Below are 18,732 nucleotides of genomic sequence, written 5' to 3' on the forward strand. Positions count from 1 at the left end.
TGTCTATTTATGTAACTAAATGTCGCGATTAAAAGATGCAGTGTAGACAAACTTTGTTTTTAAATAAATCTGCAAGCGTTCACGAAGTTGCTAATTAGTTGATTAATCATCCCTTAATAGCTCAAAGAGTCTAAGGTCTCGAGAATAAGAAGTCAAATTTATGATATTAGTTGTTCTTTTGGTATTCTATTAATGAACTGCTTATATAATTTAGTTTTTTGTATAAAAGACCTTTATATTGTTTAAACAAAGGTTACCTAACAGAAAAAGGTTTTTATTATCGCCACAATCTGTTAAACCTTAATATTGCAGACGACTATTATTGATTTACATTAATTTATTAGTCATTGTCATTTCTTTGAGTAGGTAATCTCCAGAAAATGCTGAAACAAAATATTAGATAAACACACAGGAATATATACAAAGTCAAGTGTCTTAACTATTTTATATATCAAGTCCTTATTCCAATAATTAAAATTTAACTAATGTCTTACGTAAATCAGAAAATGTTAACAGCCATATCAAGATGCTCAGCCAACTTGCCAATCGTTAATGCTACGTAGCGTAGCGTAGTCATCTCTCTCTATCACTCTTCCCCATTAGTGCGACAGTGACAGGGGTGTTGAAATTCAAGATGGCGGACATTTTCTACAATTTTGACGACGAATTAATATTAAGGTGTCGGATCCCCAGATATCTCAGATATAAATTTTCCGAGGCCGGAGGCCGCTTGTTTCAATTTTGAAAAAAAGATTTATATTAAGAAGCCTTCCAGATCATCATCATCAGTTCATGATTAGACCAATGAATTAAAAAAAGGAGAGAATTAAAGTGGGCGCACTTTGTCCATTATTAACACCCGTTCTATACTTTAAAAGGTCTCGATTTCTAACTCAGTCAGACCAGTGATACCCGTTAATATTTTATACACCTCCTAAAACGCCCAGTAGTCCGCGTATCCACCCAAAATGGACACCGTAACAACCGTGAAACAATCAGTCCTAAGTATGTACCTATACTATACATGATCTATGCCTATACTATGGCCATGCCCAGCCCACCCATACATTCTTGCAAAGGAGAAGAACAAACTATCCTCTGATAGTTTAGTCAAAAACCATCCAAATGCCGGGTAGTATCCCTAGCCAACCGTGTGTTCCAAGTTGAATGTAATAACTTCGCTTTGCTTCGCTCGCTAGTTCAATTATTATTATACAGTCTCGTAATTAGCAAACTCGTTACACGTCGCCACACAGGTTGCAAAAACTTAAATAAAGTGACCACTTATGTGAATAAACAACTATAGAGATTGTTAATATCCTGTTTAAGGATTTATTCGAATCTTTCATGACTGTTTTGGAGTGTTTTGGTTTAAGCTATTTTTAAATCGAGTTCTTTATTCTAAAAAAATAGGTGTCCTATGTGTTATAGCAAGTATGAATAGTAAACTCGATATTTTCATATCATACATTTACTATACATATGTGCCTATCTATGGCTCGAATATGCAAGAGTAATAGAGAGGTAAATAACGAAATTTAGTTTTTTTTTTAATTTTCGTGGTAGGCCCTTTGATCTCTGCCGTACACACGCACGGGAAAACGCCGGTTGCCACATAGTATGGAATTATAACTATTATACTTAAGTCAGACGTCAGACTATGTCACATTGCTTGCTCTGTGTGCCATTATTGAATAGTTATAGCATGTTAACTATGGGAAGTCCCCGGAATATTTGGGTTTAAAATAAGTACCTATTTAGCACTTAATTAGGTAGGTAGTAACTCGACTTTGGACGTGAATTCACACATTGTCGATTTGTCCTGATTAGTTAAAGAGTAAATAAACGCCGTAATAGATATGGTGATACCTACTTATTACTTAAGTAGTTATCTAGGTACGAAATAATTCGACTTTGAACGGCATTCACACAATTTTCGGTTTTCCCACCCACATGAAAATTTATTGTTATATAAATGTAATTTGTGTAGCATAATAATGTTAAATTCTTCAAGAATATTTACGACTATGTATGTAGTTTTTTTTTACTTGAGGCTTACTATGAATAGAAGTTAAACAGTGATAAATAAAACAACGCAAACTTATTGAGTTTGACGCCGTTAGAATCGTTTTGATAAAGCTTGTATCGAAAATACCTATATTCAGTTGGTATTTTGTAATTTTTATAGAGTGGATGCTCATTCATTTTTAAGGCTAATAATAATTTTATATGGCCATCAACATTCCAAAACCTTCACTGCTTTGCTTCATAGTTTTATTGGATATCAATCGATTAAGTTTTGAGCAAGTCAATTATAAAACCAATAAAAGCTGTTGTTTTTTCTCATTTATGTTGTTTCTCATAAAGACAAGGCCGCGCCTTCGTTAGGTGAGCTGGATGCTAAAAAGCTTGGTGAAGGGTTACGTGATCATCAAAAAGTGCCGGATAAGGTGCTCTTAAATAGGCAAGTCGTTGGGTATCAAATTCTGTTGACACTCAGTTACTTTACTTTTAGAAATTATTTTCATTCGCCTTTGAATTGCGGCATATCTATCTATTGCATACATTTTTACTAGGAAATTATGAACTTTTTTGATGCCCCACCAATCAATCAATCGGACGTCAATCAATCAATAATCCTCTTAGATGGAGCTGGAAATATTTAGCCAAATCATTCCGCCAACTTTGGCATTCATTCTTAATCATGAACGCGGAATCAGCCGAACAAGGTCGATTTGATGACATCGCGTTGTCAAGTTTTTGTCGCGCCGTTGTATTGTGCGCGCGACCTCACAAAAGCCGGTGTCGTCACATAAACGCATGTCCGACAAGTCGCGATCATAGGCCGGAATCACACAACCGATTTTACAAATCTAATAGCGCTATGTCATTGCACCGGCGAATGTAATAATGCGAGGCGGGGATTTTCACGGCAGGTTGTAATGGATGCTATAAAAATATACCTATGTTGCCACAGCGTAAACAGAACTCGATACCGAGAGGGCAGGCGACGCAAACGGCGGGAATGTGTCGCGCTGTAGAAAAGGCCATCGTATGGCAAACGATATTACTAAATGTAGGTAGTACTATTATAACGATAGTACTAGATGTACTTACATGATGATGTGTAGGACACAAAATTGTTCCACCGTTTTATTCGTGCGTGCATTCATTTAAATAGTCTATGTCATCTGTTGTGTGTAATTTCATCCGTTCAGTATTTGATTTGATCCATTCCTCTAACGACCCACCTATGTTTTACTATGGGTTCTACGGGACCTTTTTAAGAGGGAATTTGGCTACACCCATGTCCTGTCTGGTTGTAAACATAATAATATTTATAGTACGTATGTATTAGGTACTTACATACATGCACTTGTTTACATGTCTCTGTTTTATCCCAGACGGTAGACAAAGCCAATTTTGTTTTTATAAATAAATATAACTAGCACTACTATCAGAGTATGCATATGCCTAAAAAGGAGATCCAGTTACCTCGAATCCATGGTCAACGCATTCTGTGTTTAGAAGCAAGGGCTTTAAAAAAAAATATTTATTTCAGATCAAAGATCCATATTATGTTAGTACTTATACTCTAGACTTTATAACTATGTTAGTTTGAGGAAACACACAAAATAAAAACAAAAAACTTCCTATTTGGCCCTTCCAATGGCGACTTCGACCCAGTATTTTGTTATAGGGCAGTCTAGGCTTTCCGACAATATCCTGAGGAGGCTATTGCCACTGCAACGCACTCGCCTAAGTAGTGATCCAACACGCTTGCGTCTGATTGCGAAAAAGTCATCACTTCGCGCTTCCGCTTTTACTTGTCTTCCCCTCATGCTAGCACTGCCCATATTGACATATTCCCCTTGACTGACGTTACAAGCAAGAAATCTATACAGAACACGTTGACCACGAATTCGAGGTATTTACCTCGTATTTACATGAATTTACCAACTACGAGGTAAACTGATCTCTAACAACCATGTATGTCAAATGTCCAACTCAGGTGCACTTTCCCCACACAAAATTGGACCTACGGGTACAAATGGTCCATGTTCGCAGTTCGTCTAACTGACTTTACAGCTTATTGGCAGTACGAGTATAGTACCTACCTACCTTTTTCAAATCATGTGGTGTTTATGCAGCATACTAGATGTATTTTAGTTAGTTTAATATGTAAATAAACGTAAATTTTTTTAGAAAATATCAAACACGAGCTTTTTTCTAAGTAATTACTAGTATATGTATATTTTTTGTTTATGAATTTATGATCAAATATTACGCATGTACCTGTGTCAACATAAACAGAGAATTGACTTCTGGATAAATAACATTTCGTGCGACGTACACATGAAGAATATTTCCACGATTAACAACATTGTTAATTAGTTAGTAATATACAAATCGAACAGGTGAGCACAAACACGTAGTATTTTCTAATCTAAAACACGTACAATATTTATTAACCTTTATCGTTACTACGTGTAATAAACTTTTTTCTTCTCTTTGTTCCATCCATACAGAAAAATAAACAAGAGACATAAGATAGTAACATATTATAATATAATATAATATGTTTGTGGTTTAGATAAAAACAAGTTAAATAGGTACTGACTTCTTAATTTACTTTGTGCTTTAGTAAATAAGTATAGAAAAAAAAATGCTGATTTAGACTGTACTTAAACCAATCTCCGGGAAGCAATCAATGAACGGAACCAAAACCATTTAAACTCCATTGTGATGCATCCACTTTAAGGCTTTGCTATACATCCGTGTCGTATCTTCTGCCTGTAAAAATATATTTGCACGTGCAAACACAACACAAATAGCCACTTCTCGGATGGTAACAACGATGCCCCAACAGATAAAACCATTGTACCTAAGTAAAGTTAATTCTGGCCAACTGGCAGCGACGATTACGTTAAGTACCTTTTGAGCCAATAATGAAATGATTACTGCGTCCGGTATTAGATGTATTAGCGCATTTGTAATCAGACGCATAAAGTGTTTGAAAGATCAGAAGCAAATAGCTACGATCGATGCTAGGGGGTCTTATTGGGGTAATACAAAGTAACTAGGACACTCCTAGGAAATAAGTATTTAATAATTGTTATTTTTTTCTTTTACAGATAATGGCGGTCGAAACCAAAGCCACGGAAAAAAATCTTAACATTAACGGCAATGACTTAAATGGAACACTCGTAATAAGGAATAGCTTTAACAAATGTAAAACAAACAAACAAAGTAATGAAAAGACAGAAATCACTGACGATGGCTGGAAAGACTTGGATATTGTACAAAAAGCGAGACGGATGATTTCTCTTATTACGGTGGAACCGATTCTCGCTTGCTACGTGATGCCATCTGTACTTTCAGCCTTGGCTACACAAAACTTATACTTAGAAAAAGCATGTAGAGTGAATCTTGGATTTGAAGATCATGTATGCGATGCTTTAACACGCAGAGAAACAGCCAACTACACGTTCGAAGAAGAGGCTGTCCAAACGCTGGTAGCATCGGTTGCCGGGTGGAAAACTGTGCTACAATCTTTTTTGCCATGCGGAATCCTAATATTCTTGGGCGCCTATAGTGATAGAGTGGGACAGAGAAAATTTTGTATGCTCCTACCTATAATTGGAGAATTTCTAACAAGTGTCGGACTTATTGTGAATACTTTCTTTTTCTACCAGCTTCCTGTAGAAGTAGCAGCAGTGACTGAAGCTATATTTCCTGCTCTCACAGGAGGATGGGTGACAATGTTCATGGGAGTGTTCAGTTACATAGCGGATGTGACTACAGAAGACCAACGGACGTTGCGAATAGGAGTTGTAAATCTTTTCTATTCCTTGGGAGTGCCAGTGGGAGCAGCTCTAAGTGGGATTTTGGTGCGAAAGATAGGGCTGTATGGAGTGTTTTCCTTAAGTGCAACGCTATACATCCTTAGTTTTATGTACGGATTCTTCAGGATCAAGGAAGTGAAAAAACCCGACGTAAATGTGGTGAGTAAGATAAATACCCTAGATTTATTAAATAATATTAATCAAATTTGCATAATCGTGATTGGTTCTCTTGCCAATTAGTGAAATGGACGTCTTCTGTTAAAGGTCGACTGCATGAAAAGATGCTATGGCCTTTTATATTCTTGTTATGTTTCTTGTTGGTTTGCATACGTGTTTATTTAATTGATGGCCTTATCTTGTGCATTTGAACTTAGCAGCACCGAGGTGAGCGGGCGTAGAGACCGCTCACTGAATGCGGTTGTTGAGTGCATTAATAACAGCAACTAAAATAATATGATTACGTGATGATAATTATGATAATCAACGTATTGTATCTGTTTTAATAATGTACCTTCTGAGTCTTATTGTATTCATGAAGAATAAAGCAGCTATCGGTAATACTTATTAAATAAAAAACCTAGATAGTTAATTAACTTCCAAGCCGGTCCTCACGAACGAGGCACGCGTATTTATATTTAAAAAAACGGTCAAGTGAGAGTCCCTGTAACTCGCGCACCGAGGGTTCCATACAAACTTTCAATTATCTCATGCAATAATAAACACAAAAGGCTTTTGCCCAGAAATATACTAAGCATAATTGTCAGCAGCGCTATCTATCAGTAAATTGCCTAACTAATTTGCGCGACCTTGGTGTATGTTGTTGTTTTTTGGTATAATTCTTTATCATGTGAACCGATTTAAACAATTTTTGTTTTATTTAAAAGAAGACGTTTTTAATGTAATCTCATAAAAATTTCAAGTAAGTATAATAAACACCCGCAAAGAAGGCTAAATTGCAAATAAAATTAGAATATGAGTTTTGACAATTAAAACAAAAGTTATCCAGATAGAGGTACTTATGATTTTATTTTTCCAGTAATGTTTATGATATTTTTTTAATGTTATGTAAAAAAAAATATAATTTTTTGTCGGTAAACTTCGGAGATAAGGAGGGGGTATGGTACTTATTTTTTTTACATTTTCCCCCAAAAATTGACTTTTTTCTACTACGACAATAAAATAAAAAAAATGTTTCGGAATGTTCAATTTGAGCTCTTTTAAATGATGCCCTACTTGACCTAGTAACTAGACTTTAATTGTTGCCCCCTCTTGGAAATTTTCCATGAATGAGTTAATGAAAAAAAAAAATAGCACTTTAAATGTGTTCCGGTTAGCGTCGTTCATAACTATTCCAATATCAAATCGATAGCTCAAGTAGTTATCGAGATATTTAGCAATGTGACAGATGAACGGACAGAGTTGCACCATAAGGGTTCCTTTTGTACCTTTTTGGTACGGAACCCTAAAAACAGTGTTATCTACCTGTAACGTGTATGGAACCATCGGTGTGCCAACCTGCAGTTCATACTAAGTATATAATAGAATATGAAGGTAACTATTGGAAAAGAGACGAATAAAAATAACGTTGTAATCGCATAATTTTGTGATGTTTTTACATAATTATATATTTACGGTTTTCAGACTTTTACCACGTTTGCATTGTTGTGCACATTCGACCCAATTCGAATAATGCTTATAAGATGTCACAGCGACACGATCACGATCTATCAGGGACAAAAGTGAGGTTTTTGGTTGAAAAAATGTCACTTTAAACACTGAAAGATCGGTATCGTATTGCTGTAACATCTTATAAGCATTGTTCGAATCTAACCAAAATATCACAGGTTTTCAATATATTAATAAAAACTATTTAACAAAAAAAATTAATCGCCGAAAAAAAAACTAAAAGGCAATAAAAAAACCGGCACTAACACGAAAGGAATCGACCAAAAAAAAACAATAGCGCACTGAAAAGAAAAAAATAATAATTTTGTCTTCAATAACGCAAGTGAATACCTACCCTACAATTACAATTATAATCTATTTCTATACACTTTCTATATACCTAATACAATGGCTAGGCTTATATCAATTTAATTACATCTAGAAAGTATGAACTATATACATACTTCTGAAATCAATCACACAAATCTGCGTATTTATATATTTACAATCTGTTATTTTTGGAGTCGGTGCCAGCCTCAAACAAATTTGATTACCTTAGTGAAGAGTTGAACGCAACACATTCCAAAACTGCAACCTCCGCCAAGCGCCCAATACAAGGCAATACAAGGGGCGTCAAGGAAGGTGCTCAAGTTTGTTTGAGGCTGGCACCGACTCCAAAAATAATAGACAGTGCCTTGCGTGTCCTATTTAATAACGGATATAGAATGCTGTTGGGGTTGCCGCGCTTTTGCAGCGCATGTTTGCCGAGGCCCTCATGGATGATTTTTATGCAATAATGCGCAAACGAGTAGCCTCCCAGATGTGTCGGGTGCAAGGCAGCGCCAACAGCTTTTTAGCGGTAATAGGAGAGAGACTGGATAAACCTTTTAAACGACATTGGGCATCGTTGCATGCTCCAATGCACCACGATTGTAAATAAGGTATTATTAAGATTTAGGATAACTAACATACTCGTAGATATAAGTAGGTTCTATTGTACTTAACTAACAAATATGGACTGGAATTTGGTCTGAAATATATATATATATATATATATTGATTGATTGAATGGATTGAATTCACCCGCGCCGCGCCGCACCGCCGACACCTTATAATTATTAAAAATATGAAACGTCCCCTACTTTTGTATGGCTGTGGTTGATTTACAACAAATTGACAAAATATTTTCAATAATGTGAATATTCAGAGAGAAAAATGAGGACTACGTTTGTATGAAAAGGCGATTCCACACGGTGCCCATACTTTCGTCTTAATCCGCCTCTCACAAGCAAATACTGTAAGCGAAAGTCTGCTTAAAAGTATGTTTTATGCTAAAAATAGGTACTTGTTGCATGAACACTGTTTTGTGTGCGAAACGCTGTTTATGGGCAAGGTAGCTAAAAGTTGCATAACATGTCTTTATCATGTAATATGCTTTCCGTATCGGACCGTGCGGTAAATATTGATTTGTAACTACAACTTTGTTTTAATAAAATTGAATGTATGAATTAAACATATATGAATAACATATGTTACAAATATAAGTCTATAACAATATTACTAGTACCTATTGGAGAGTTATTTTTGTACAGTTTTCCTACTCCTTTTAATTAAACCTATTTAGAAAAAAATATTTTTTATTTTTTGTTATGGGGCCTGTTTAATATGTAGAATAAATTCTTCTTAAAATATGCGACGATAAATGCACAACATTCTTTGTTATGTATTGTATGCATTGACGTGAGCATAATTGATTAAGGAGCCATGATTTGTTTATATAACAGTTTTTTCGCACTCACTCGCATTGTTATTAATAATACATACATGGATTAGTAAATATGTCCTTGCCAGCTTATGAATTGAAATCAAACATTCGGCCAACAAAAAAGTAATCATAATACCAATGTCCTTATATATTTAACAATTTAATTATATCATTCGGATCTTGGTAAGGAAATTAATTTGTGTTATCATAAAATTCAAAAATATATGTTTTTGAGTTATGGATGTTTTTTTATAGGAATTTACTTTCTACATAAAAGCACAGAAGCATATAAGCTATGCAAAATTTAATACAATCAAATTTTCTTACACATTATTTCGAAAGGAAAACTTATAGGTTATTACATATTTACAAATTTGTGCAGTTCTTATAGTTAAAAAAGTTACAATTGTTTTTAGACGTAATGGCGGAAAATTTGTACTTAATAAGCAAGATTTTGACGATTTTAAATATATTATTTAGGCGGACTTTTGGGGAAGTCAGCCAGTCTCAGAGATAATAATCATATTATATGTTTATGCAAATTTCATACAACGTTCTTGACCTATCGATTTTTTGTATTATATCGATTTTCTGCGGTTAAATTCTTGATATTTAGGTTAAATATTCGTTATAACGTATCTCTCTACTATAAGGGAGTACCTTCAGAGCGCCCTTGGTACACATTTTTAAGAAGAGAAGACTTTTTGCAATAACTCAAAAACGGCTAGACCAATCATGTTTGCTGTTTGAAAATATTTATAAGTACAAATTTCCTTTTCTACAAAACTCAGTCAGGACAGGTGATAAAAAAAACCAGTTGTAACAACTTGGTGGTAACTAAAGGGTTAAAGATTTTGAATTGAATTAAAACTATAAATCATATCACTTCAACTCGAGTGGGTAACCCGTGTAACCTACGTCGTTAGTTTGCCAATTGCACTATAGATGTCTGCTGAATCAAAAATATCTGAAGGGATATGAAATCGAAAACCAACCATCTATCTAAAAATACTTACTTACTGCTGTGGCGCAGCGACCCGAAGTGGATCTTGGCCTCCGATAACAACAAACCTCAACAACAACAAATCCCAAGAATTGGCGTAGGCACTAGTTTTTACGAAAGCGACTGCCATCTGACCCAGAGGGTATTATTGCTTTATTGGGATTAGTCCGGTTTCCTCACGATGTTTTCCTTCACCGAAAAGCGACTGGTAAATGTCAAATGATATTTCGTACATAAGTTCTGAAAAACTTATTGGTACGAGCCGGGGTTTGAACCCACGACGACCTCCGGATTGTAAGTCGCACGCTCTTACCGCTAAGCCGCCAGCGCTTAAAGCTGGCCATATACACTAGAGTATGCCTGCGCAGTTTTACCTGTAGAGTTCAACTGCACAGGGAAAGCTGCATAGGAAACTGCGACTCGGCACAGTCGAATGCCGCACACGCTCCGTACACGCCGTTTTACCTGTGTAGTTGATACAACTGTGCAGGCATACCTAGTGTGTATGGCCTATGTGCACGACTGTATAAATCCTTAAGAAGAAGCGGTTGTCATTTTTATAAATCCTCTTAAGAAGTTACGATATTACCCCTTTCTCTACTTAAAGAGGGAGGGCGGGAAACTAGCCTATTTCCACCAAAGAAGAAAGTTGTATGTACTGATTTGTTTTTATGTATGTTTTTTGTAGGGATGGCTTAGGTATCTCATTTTTTTTCGAACATTGTTTATAACATTTTTCGATCTGCGAAAAACCAGATATGTTTGAAGTTAAATGTATAACTTTAAGGTGGTTCGACTAGGTTACCCAAAGCTTAAACCTCACTAGATGGCGCCACAATTGCAAATTTTGAGTTTTAATTTTTTTGTGGAGTAGTCTTTGGTATTTCTATACTATAAATTATGTTTAGCGCACTCTTTAAATAAATATTGAACTATTAAAACAAACATTGAACACTTCATTGTACAAAAACTACCCCTTAATGTCGACAGAATGTTTCTTGACTCTATTTCTAACTATCACTCACACATTCAAACAGTCGTACTGGGATCCTTGTAGTAGACAATTTGGCACAGCGTGAGTAGGCTTCAATAGCGTTGCGGTATGTACGTGGAAATACATGTAAGAGGATGTGGGTTCGAGACTCATTAATTTTTTTTTTGTTATCAATATTATCAAGTACCTATTATTAATAAATTATTTTATGAGAAATATGAGCGTTTTTCCATAAAAATATTAAAGATCTGATTCTCACACATCATGATATTTTTGGGTTCTTCCAACTCAGAATCACTAGCATAATCAATCCTCGTGCTATAAAAACCCGAGAATTTGTATTGAAATTTTAGTTTTACACTGAAATTTCTTTCACACTAAAATGTGACGTAATGGTATGGATATTTTAGGATATCTTTTTTTAATGCTAGGGTGGAGAAGATTCTAAGTAGAATAAACCTAAGAAAGTCCAAATTTGTAAGTAAGATTTTCCGGTATTTTTTTCAAAAAAAAACGCTGTTTTCCCTTACGATACATTTAATTAAATTACAGTGAGTTACAAAATTGCATGGCCTTCTATTTATAACCATTATAAAAAGAAATGAGATATTTACCATTTTTGTTTATATTATTGATTTCCCGATATTTTGACACTACTAGAAGTTTCACACAATGACTAGGGATAGAAAATTATTTATTTATTTTATTTATTGTCAATTTCATTCAACGGATCACATCATATCCAATTTATGTGTTTATGTATTGCATTGTTTTCTACCTAGTTGGTTATTAAATTCTGTTACTGCAATAATCTTTATCTACATAAAATATACCAACGAAAGTTTAATAAAGTATATATTATAAAATAATAAGTAAAATGAAGTACACAAAATCAGGTTCACATATGACAATATCATTCAAAATCGCCTCCTCTGGCTTTGACGCAGGCCCTGAAACGACGAGGCCAGTCATCAATAGCGGCACGCACGATTGTCATGTCTATCTATGGCCCGCTCGAGGGAGTTAAGATTTGTGTGGGGTTTAGCACAGGCTTTCTCCTCAATAACCTGCTATATGGCATAATCCAGGGGGTTAAGGTCCGGGCTGGAGGACGGCCAGTCTTCGTGGGCAATAAAGTCAATTTTGTTCCTTCGAAACCAGGCTTGAGTTGTTTTTGCCTTATGTGCAGGAGCTGAGTCTTGTTCAAAGATCCATGGCTGGTTTTGAAATAGGGTGTGGCTTAAGGGCTTCACTATTGGTTCGAGAACGGTTTCCAGTTTCCGGCTTTCACACCTTTTTCACAGAAATGAATCTGTGTTAGCCCTGAGTATGACACACCCAAAATCATGTTTGGCGGGTGCCCACATTTGTGCAACGCAATAGGGTTGTTTCCATCTACAAATCTTAGGGCATAATTGTATCCCAATAAATTCTTTTGGATTATAAGAACACGTTAAACTACTTTTAGGGGACCTGTAATGACCATATTTTTGTAAATATTGAATTTAAAATATCTTTTGGCACACGTCACGTGACCAAACTCGAAACGTCATTGAAGATTCTGATGACGTCACAACTCTCGGATAGACACTGTTGACAGTTAGGCGATTAACAACAAATGACAAATATCAGTTGACAGTTCATATCTTCTACGTGTGTATGTAGTTATGTGTCAAACCATAAACTGTGACGTCACACAATTTTCAAAAGCGTTTTGGGCGCGAAAGCATCTGTGAAAATATATTTTGTTAATTTAACATATTTAAAGCCGTTTTTAGTATAAAAGCTGAATTTTAAGGCAACTTTTAGTTAATATAGAAAGTAATACAAGCGTTTAAAAAAATTGGAATACGATTCTCTTTTAGGCCCCAATTCATTATAGATACGACGAGATAAGCGTTATGTGTGGTATATAATTATAGCTCACAAATCCACCACATTATGCCATTTTTTATTTTTTCGGTAGCATTTGTTTTAACGGGAATAAAGAGGTTGAAAATCGAGTAACAGAACTTCAGAACAGATATCATTTGATATTTACCAGTCGCTTTTCGGTGAAGGAAAACATCGTGAGGAAACTGGACTAATCCCAACAAGGCTTAGTTTTACCCTCTGGGTTGGAAGGTCAGATGGCAGTGGCTTTCGTAAAAACTAGTGCCTACGCCAAATCTTGGGATTAGTTGTCAAAGCGGACCCCAGGCTCCATTGAGCCGTGGCTATATGCTGGGACAACGCTAGGAAGAAAGAAAGAAATCGAGTAACAGAACTTAGTAACCAACTAGGTATAATAGTTATGATGTAAATGTCCATATCATGTTGGAGTCATATATTAGCCAACTAATTATTCAAGATCAATACACTTAGCTCCCTTAGGTATTCGCCTAAGTACAATCTCGGGCAAAATTGAGTTTTATAAAAATGAACTAGTTTCTAGGTCATATTTTCTATGAATTGGTCATTTTTGTAGACTCCAATTACAGTTACACTTTTCCTGGTTTTTCGCGGACCAGAATATCGATGATTTTTGTAACTTGATTTAGACGTCGCTATCATTTTCAATCCAAAAACACATAAAATCACAATTCAGAACATGCGGCAGCGTTGTTTTCTATCAAGTACGTCAAGCACCAGGGCGGCTACTGGGAAAATCGAAATTCGTCAATTTCGGGCATTTTTCTCTGTCACTCTAATTACGTCTTAGTGAGAGTAAAAGAGAAAGATCCCCGCAATTTGCGAATTTAGGTTTTCGCGGTAGGCCCCCAGGTCCTGTCAAGTTTCAGCAGTGTTGCCAGGCGAGCGGAAGAGAATTATCGTACTTGAGTGTCAATATTATTGTACCGTTGAAAAAAATATCGTACGCCAATCAAAAAGGCAGCCCCTAAAAATGTCTAGCAAAATAAGCTTAAATTTCCAATTAATAATTAAAAAAAGACAATTTTCGTCTAAATTGCGCAAAAAATCTGTTTATGTTTGTGTATTTTTGGGATAGACTCAAACGGTATACAGGAAATTGAGACATTTTAAACTTTAAACTTACACCAAGGAGCCGAACACCCAAAATATACTAATTTTAGCCTATTTCTGAGAGAAAGTGTCATATTTTGCTTCAAATTACTAGACTTTTAAGGTGGCATCATCCAAGGGCTGAAATTATAGTACTTTAGTGTACGATAATGCTCTTTGGAACATTATGTCATACCGGGGCCCAAATTATCGTACATGTACGACAATTATCGTACGCCTGGTCACACTGAGTGTCAGTGTCGACAGAGTCAGCTAAAAACGCGTCAAACATCGCAACGTCGCGCCGATGGCCGTCCGAAGCATGGAGTGGCAACGCCGCAATGTATTTGTACACGACATTTGTCACACACACATGAGTAAAATTTATAAAAATATAACGTTGATTATTGCATGATTTCTGTATGAAACAAAGTTTTTCTATTAATTTAGCGCAAATAGATATTCGAAAGTAGATAGATGCGCAACTATTTATGTAATAATATTGTATCATTAATTAATAAATAGCGATTGTTTTTTGTATGAAAATCGAACCACCTTAAAAATAAACTTGATGAAATATGATTTAATTCCGATTGTAAACATTATTATTTTATAGTACAGTCAGCGTCAAATACTTTGTAGCAACCAAAGTAGCCAAATAGTTCGGTACACCATATATTTAGTATGGTGTACCGAACTATTTGGCCACTTTGACTGTTACGAAGTATTTGACGCTGACTGTACATATGGCGATACTTTGCTGCTATTACGCATGAGTGCAGAAATAAGCACTTTTCGTGCCTATGTCGAAAATTTTAAAGGCCGTATGTACTGTAAAACACTGTATACTACACGTGCGAATAGGTAATTCGCAAATCGTGTCGATTTAAAACACTCCCTTCGGTCGTGTTTTAATTTATCACCGCTCGAATTTCCTACTTTCCGCATTTATATCGTAAATAACTACTACCTATTAAATAATGTCTGCACAAAGTAATTACGCATTTTCATATAAAATCAGGAACATATATTATTTATTGACGATCATAAAACAGTGCTGTTTTTTTTTATTAAAAAATAATTATTTCACCATCGGGGACAATTTGTCTTACATTCACTCGCCTACATGCACTCCTTCAAACGGTCCGGCATTGCAGTGTCACAGTTTGTCATAAGTCAAGTTATCTCTGTTAATATCTTAACTCTATGCTGGCTATAACCTAGGTTGGTTGCTTGGTTAGTCTCTCAGTAGCTACTGATCAGGGACAGAAATGGAATCAATTGGCATACAAAAAATTGAAGATTTTGTCGCTGACTGTAATGTGTACAATAAAGCCATAGAGTTAGACCGAGATAAGTCTGCAATGAGTTTGATAGCACACGTAGTGCAAGTGTTATTTTAAACGTCAATCTTCTATAAAATTGTGACGTATAAATAACACTTGCACTGCGTGTGCTATCAAAATCGTTGCAGGCTTATCTTGGTCTAACTCTACCTGGGAAATAAAAAATAATCGCTCCTATACCTAAATTTAGACTTATTGTTATTGTCCTCTCTACGCATAAGCAGCGAGCCATTACTTCCAGAAGTCTTTGTATCTGAATACAAGTACCAATATACAGGCACTTTAGTAAGTTTATATGATATGTGTCGTTTTCTTTCTTAAGCCCTTATTTTTATTTTTGATTTTAGTTGATAGGTAGATATTCGTTTCTCCTTTTTAACATTTATAAGGCAGTGTCTTACCTGAGCGAATAACTCGCGAACGCGCGGAGCGGCGCGGCGCGGCGCGGGTGAATTCAATCCTTTGATACCTATGGAAGTGTCCTACGTGGGCGATCTCCGAATGCCGTTGGGCCGCCGCGCCGCGTCGCATTCGCGAGTCATCGCCCACGTAAGCCGCGCTTTTACCCATTTTTAGGGTTCCGTAAACAATTAAGAACCCTTATAGTTTCGCCATGTCAGTCTGTCTGTCCGTCCCCGACTATGCTCGGTGGTCGTTAGCGCCAGAAAACTGCAATTTGGCATGAATATATATTATATAAATCAACCACGGCGATAAAGTGGTAAAATAAAAACTGGAAAAATACACGTAAAGTGGGCATAATTTTTTTTGGCTTCAAAACGAATAGGAGTCTTAAACAACCATTTTTTCATAAAGTAAATATCTTCGGAAATAAAAGATACCAAAGAAAAAAAGGCATCGCCCCTTCCTCTCAATTTTGAACCATGAGTCCAAAAAGATATGAAAAGAACGTGAAAGTACCTAAAGCTCAGTGAAAACTTTCATTGAAAACTATAGCGCATATGATCGGTTAAGCCATTTTAGAGTTATTGCCAAAATTTTCCCCTTACTTGGTCCAAACAAAGACATTAATGCGCCGCGAAGCTACTTTACGCCTTATGATGCATACTAATAGCTAATAGCCCCCGTTTAAGGCAGTGTACTGTGACGGATGTGTAACTACGGAACCCTACACTGAGCCCGACCTGCTCTTGGCCGGTTTTTATGCTATGGCTACGATTTAAATAGTTCCGAAGATTCTAAGATAGTCAAGAAAATGGAAAATCTATCTTCAAGGAACTAACTTGCGTAACTAAACAACTTTTTATTTAAAAAAAGCTAGGATGCTCGTTGATTATCCGTCGGAGCATGGCTGTCTACAGATTATATAACAGGTTGCAAGTTCAATGACTACGATCAGTGGCGCATGACCCCACAAAAAGTCCGTCAACTTGACCTACTTTAAAACGCTGCACGCTGGAAGGACCTTCGATATTAGTAGGTTTAGAAGCTAATTTAAATGCGGCGGAAAATAAACAATCGAATTTATTTTAAGTCATAACTAATTCATTCATTTTCCTTAAAAGTAATGGGAATTGTTATCAAACTATATTATGATTTTAAAAAAATGTTTGTTTTTGTATATTGATGTAAACTATGTTAAAATTTACTATCTCATTCATTTTTGTGTTACTTGTGAATGTGAATTTAAGGTGGCTCAGACTTTAAGATGTATGGAGCGGTATTCGCGCCTCACCCTATATATTTTTTTTACATTTATGTACTTTACTGAATTATTATATAAATTAAGCGTTAAAATATTAACCCGATACATTTAATAGGTATGGTGACCTGTTATCAGTTAACCACCCTTTTTCCAAACGGCCACATCTAGTGATGTGCCGTTCCCGGGAAAGTTCCTTAGGTGGGAAATTTTCTGGAAACGTTCCCGGGAATTTTCCCGCGGGAAGGGAAATTAGGGGAATTTTGAAATTTTAGTATGTATACATCTTCTTCCTCGCGTTGTCCTGGCATTTTGCCACAGCTCATGGCAGCCTGGGGTCAGCTTGACAACTAATCCCAAGATTTGGCGTAGGCACTAGTTTTCACGAAAGCGACTGCCATCTGACCTTCCAACCCAGAGGGTAAACTAGGCCTTGTTGGGATTAGTCCGTTTTCCTCACGATGTTTTCCTTCACCGAAAAGCGACTGGTAAATATCAAATGATATTTCGTACATAAGTTCCGGAAAACTCATTGGTACAAGCCGGGGTTAGAACCTGCGACCTCCGGATTGCAAGTCGTAGGCTCTTACCGCTAGGCCACCAGCGCTTCCCTTAGTATGTATACATATTGTATTATTAGAAATTCCGTCAAAACCTGGGCCCTAAATCTTTTTACAATGGCATTAAACATTGAAACTCATCCACTGATGAAAATTCCCTAAATTCCCGGGAAATTTTCCATAGTTTCCGGGAATAATTCCCTGGACAAAATAAAACAATTTCACAATAATACTTTTTTAATCATCAAAAACAATATATTATCATAGATTAATTGGCATATTGAATGTATATACAAATTTGAACCCAGTTCGAACCCAGGACCATCAGCTTCAGAGGCAAGGTACCTACTTCATAGGTAAGGCTACCCACTAGGCCAGACCGGTCGTCTAAAGTAGGTTTATTTCATTACTAATATAGATTCTATTGTAAACGTACTTTTTTTTAGTGCTCATACATTTCGGCTACATTCGGCTATAATGACGAATAATTAGGTTCACTATTCGATTCACTGTTGCTCTTATTTTTTCCACGTTTTTTAAAATAACACTATACGTCACTTGATACGTTAGGGCATTTATCTAAATGCCAGACAAATTTTGTCACATTCTTAAATAAATACAACAGTGCTGCAGTAATTGGAAGAATACGCCACTTTATTATTGACAGTGTGAGTGGTGAAATGTTCTAACACTACTCTTATGCCTCATGATTTACGAAAAAGCACATCTACGCACATGCTCATTACACCGAATACGTAAGAAGACTGAACGTGGGACACGGTATTTTATATGTTGAGAAGTGAGATAGCCTATACAGGGTGTTAATTTAGTCACCTGCAATAATTTATTAAGTGTATCTATATGTTACACTGTGCAACTTTGACTAG

The 18,732-nt window shown here is 35.9% G+C and overlaps 1 protein-coding gene across 2 annotated transcripts in view; it reads left to right on the top strand.

Moving 5' to 3' along the window:
• Nucleotides 1-18,732, top strand: part of LOC133516134 (probable peptidoglycan muropeptide transporter SLC46) — a 55,820-nt gene that overhangs the window by 20,542 nt on the left and 16,546 nt on the right. For both annotated transcript variants that reach the window (XM_061848906.1, XM_061848905.1), the window contains exon 2: nucleotides 5,136-6,005. In XM_061848906.1, the coding sequence (XP_061704890.1) occupies nucleotides 5,139-6,005 (867 nt within the window). In that variant the 5' untranslated portion in view covers nucleotides 5,136-5,138. The remainder of the gene's footprint in view (nucleotides 1-5,135; nucleotides 6,006-18,732) is intronic.

This window comes from Cydia pomonella, chromosome 3 (genome assembly GCF_033807575.1).
Source record: "Cydia pomonella isolate Wapato2018A chromosome 3, ilCydPomo1, whole genome shotgun sequence".
In the NCBI taxonomy this organism is placed as follows: domain Eukaryota; kingdom Metazoa; phylum Arthropoda; class Insecta; order Lepidoptera; family Tortricidae; genus Cydia; species Cydia pomonella.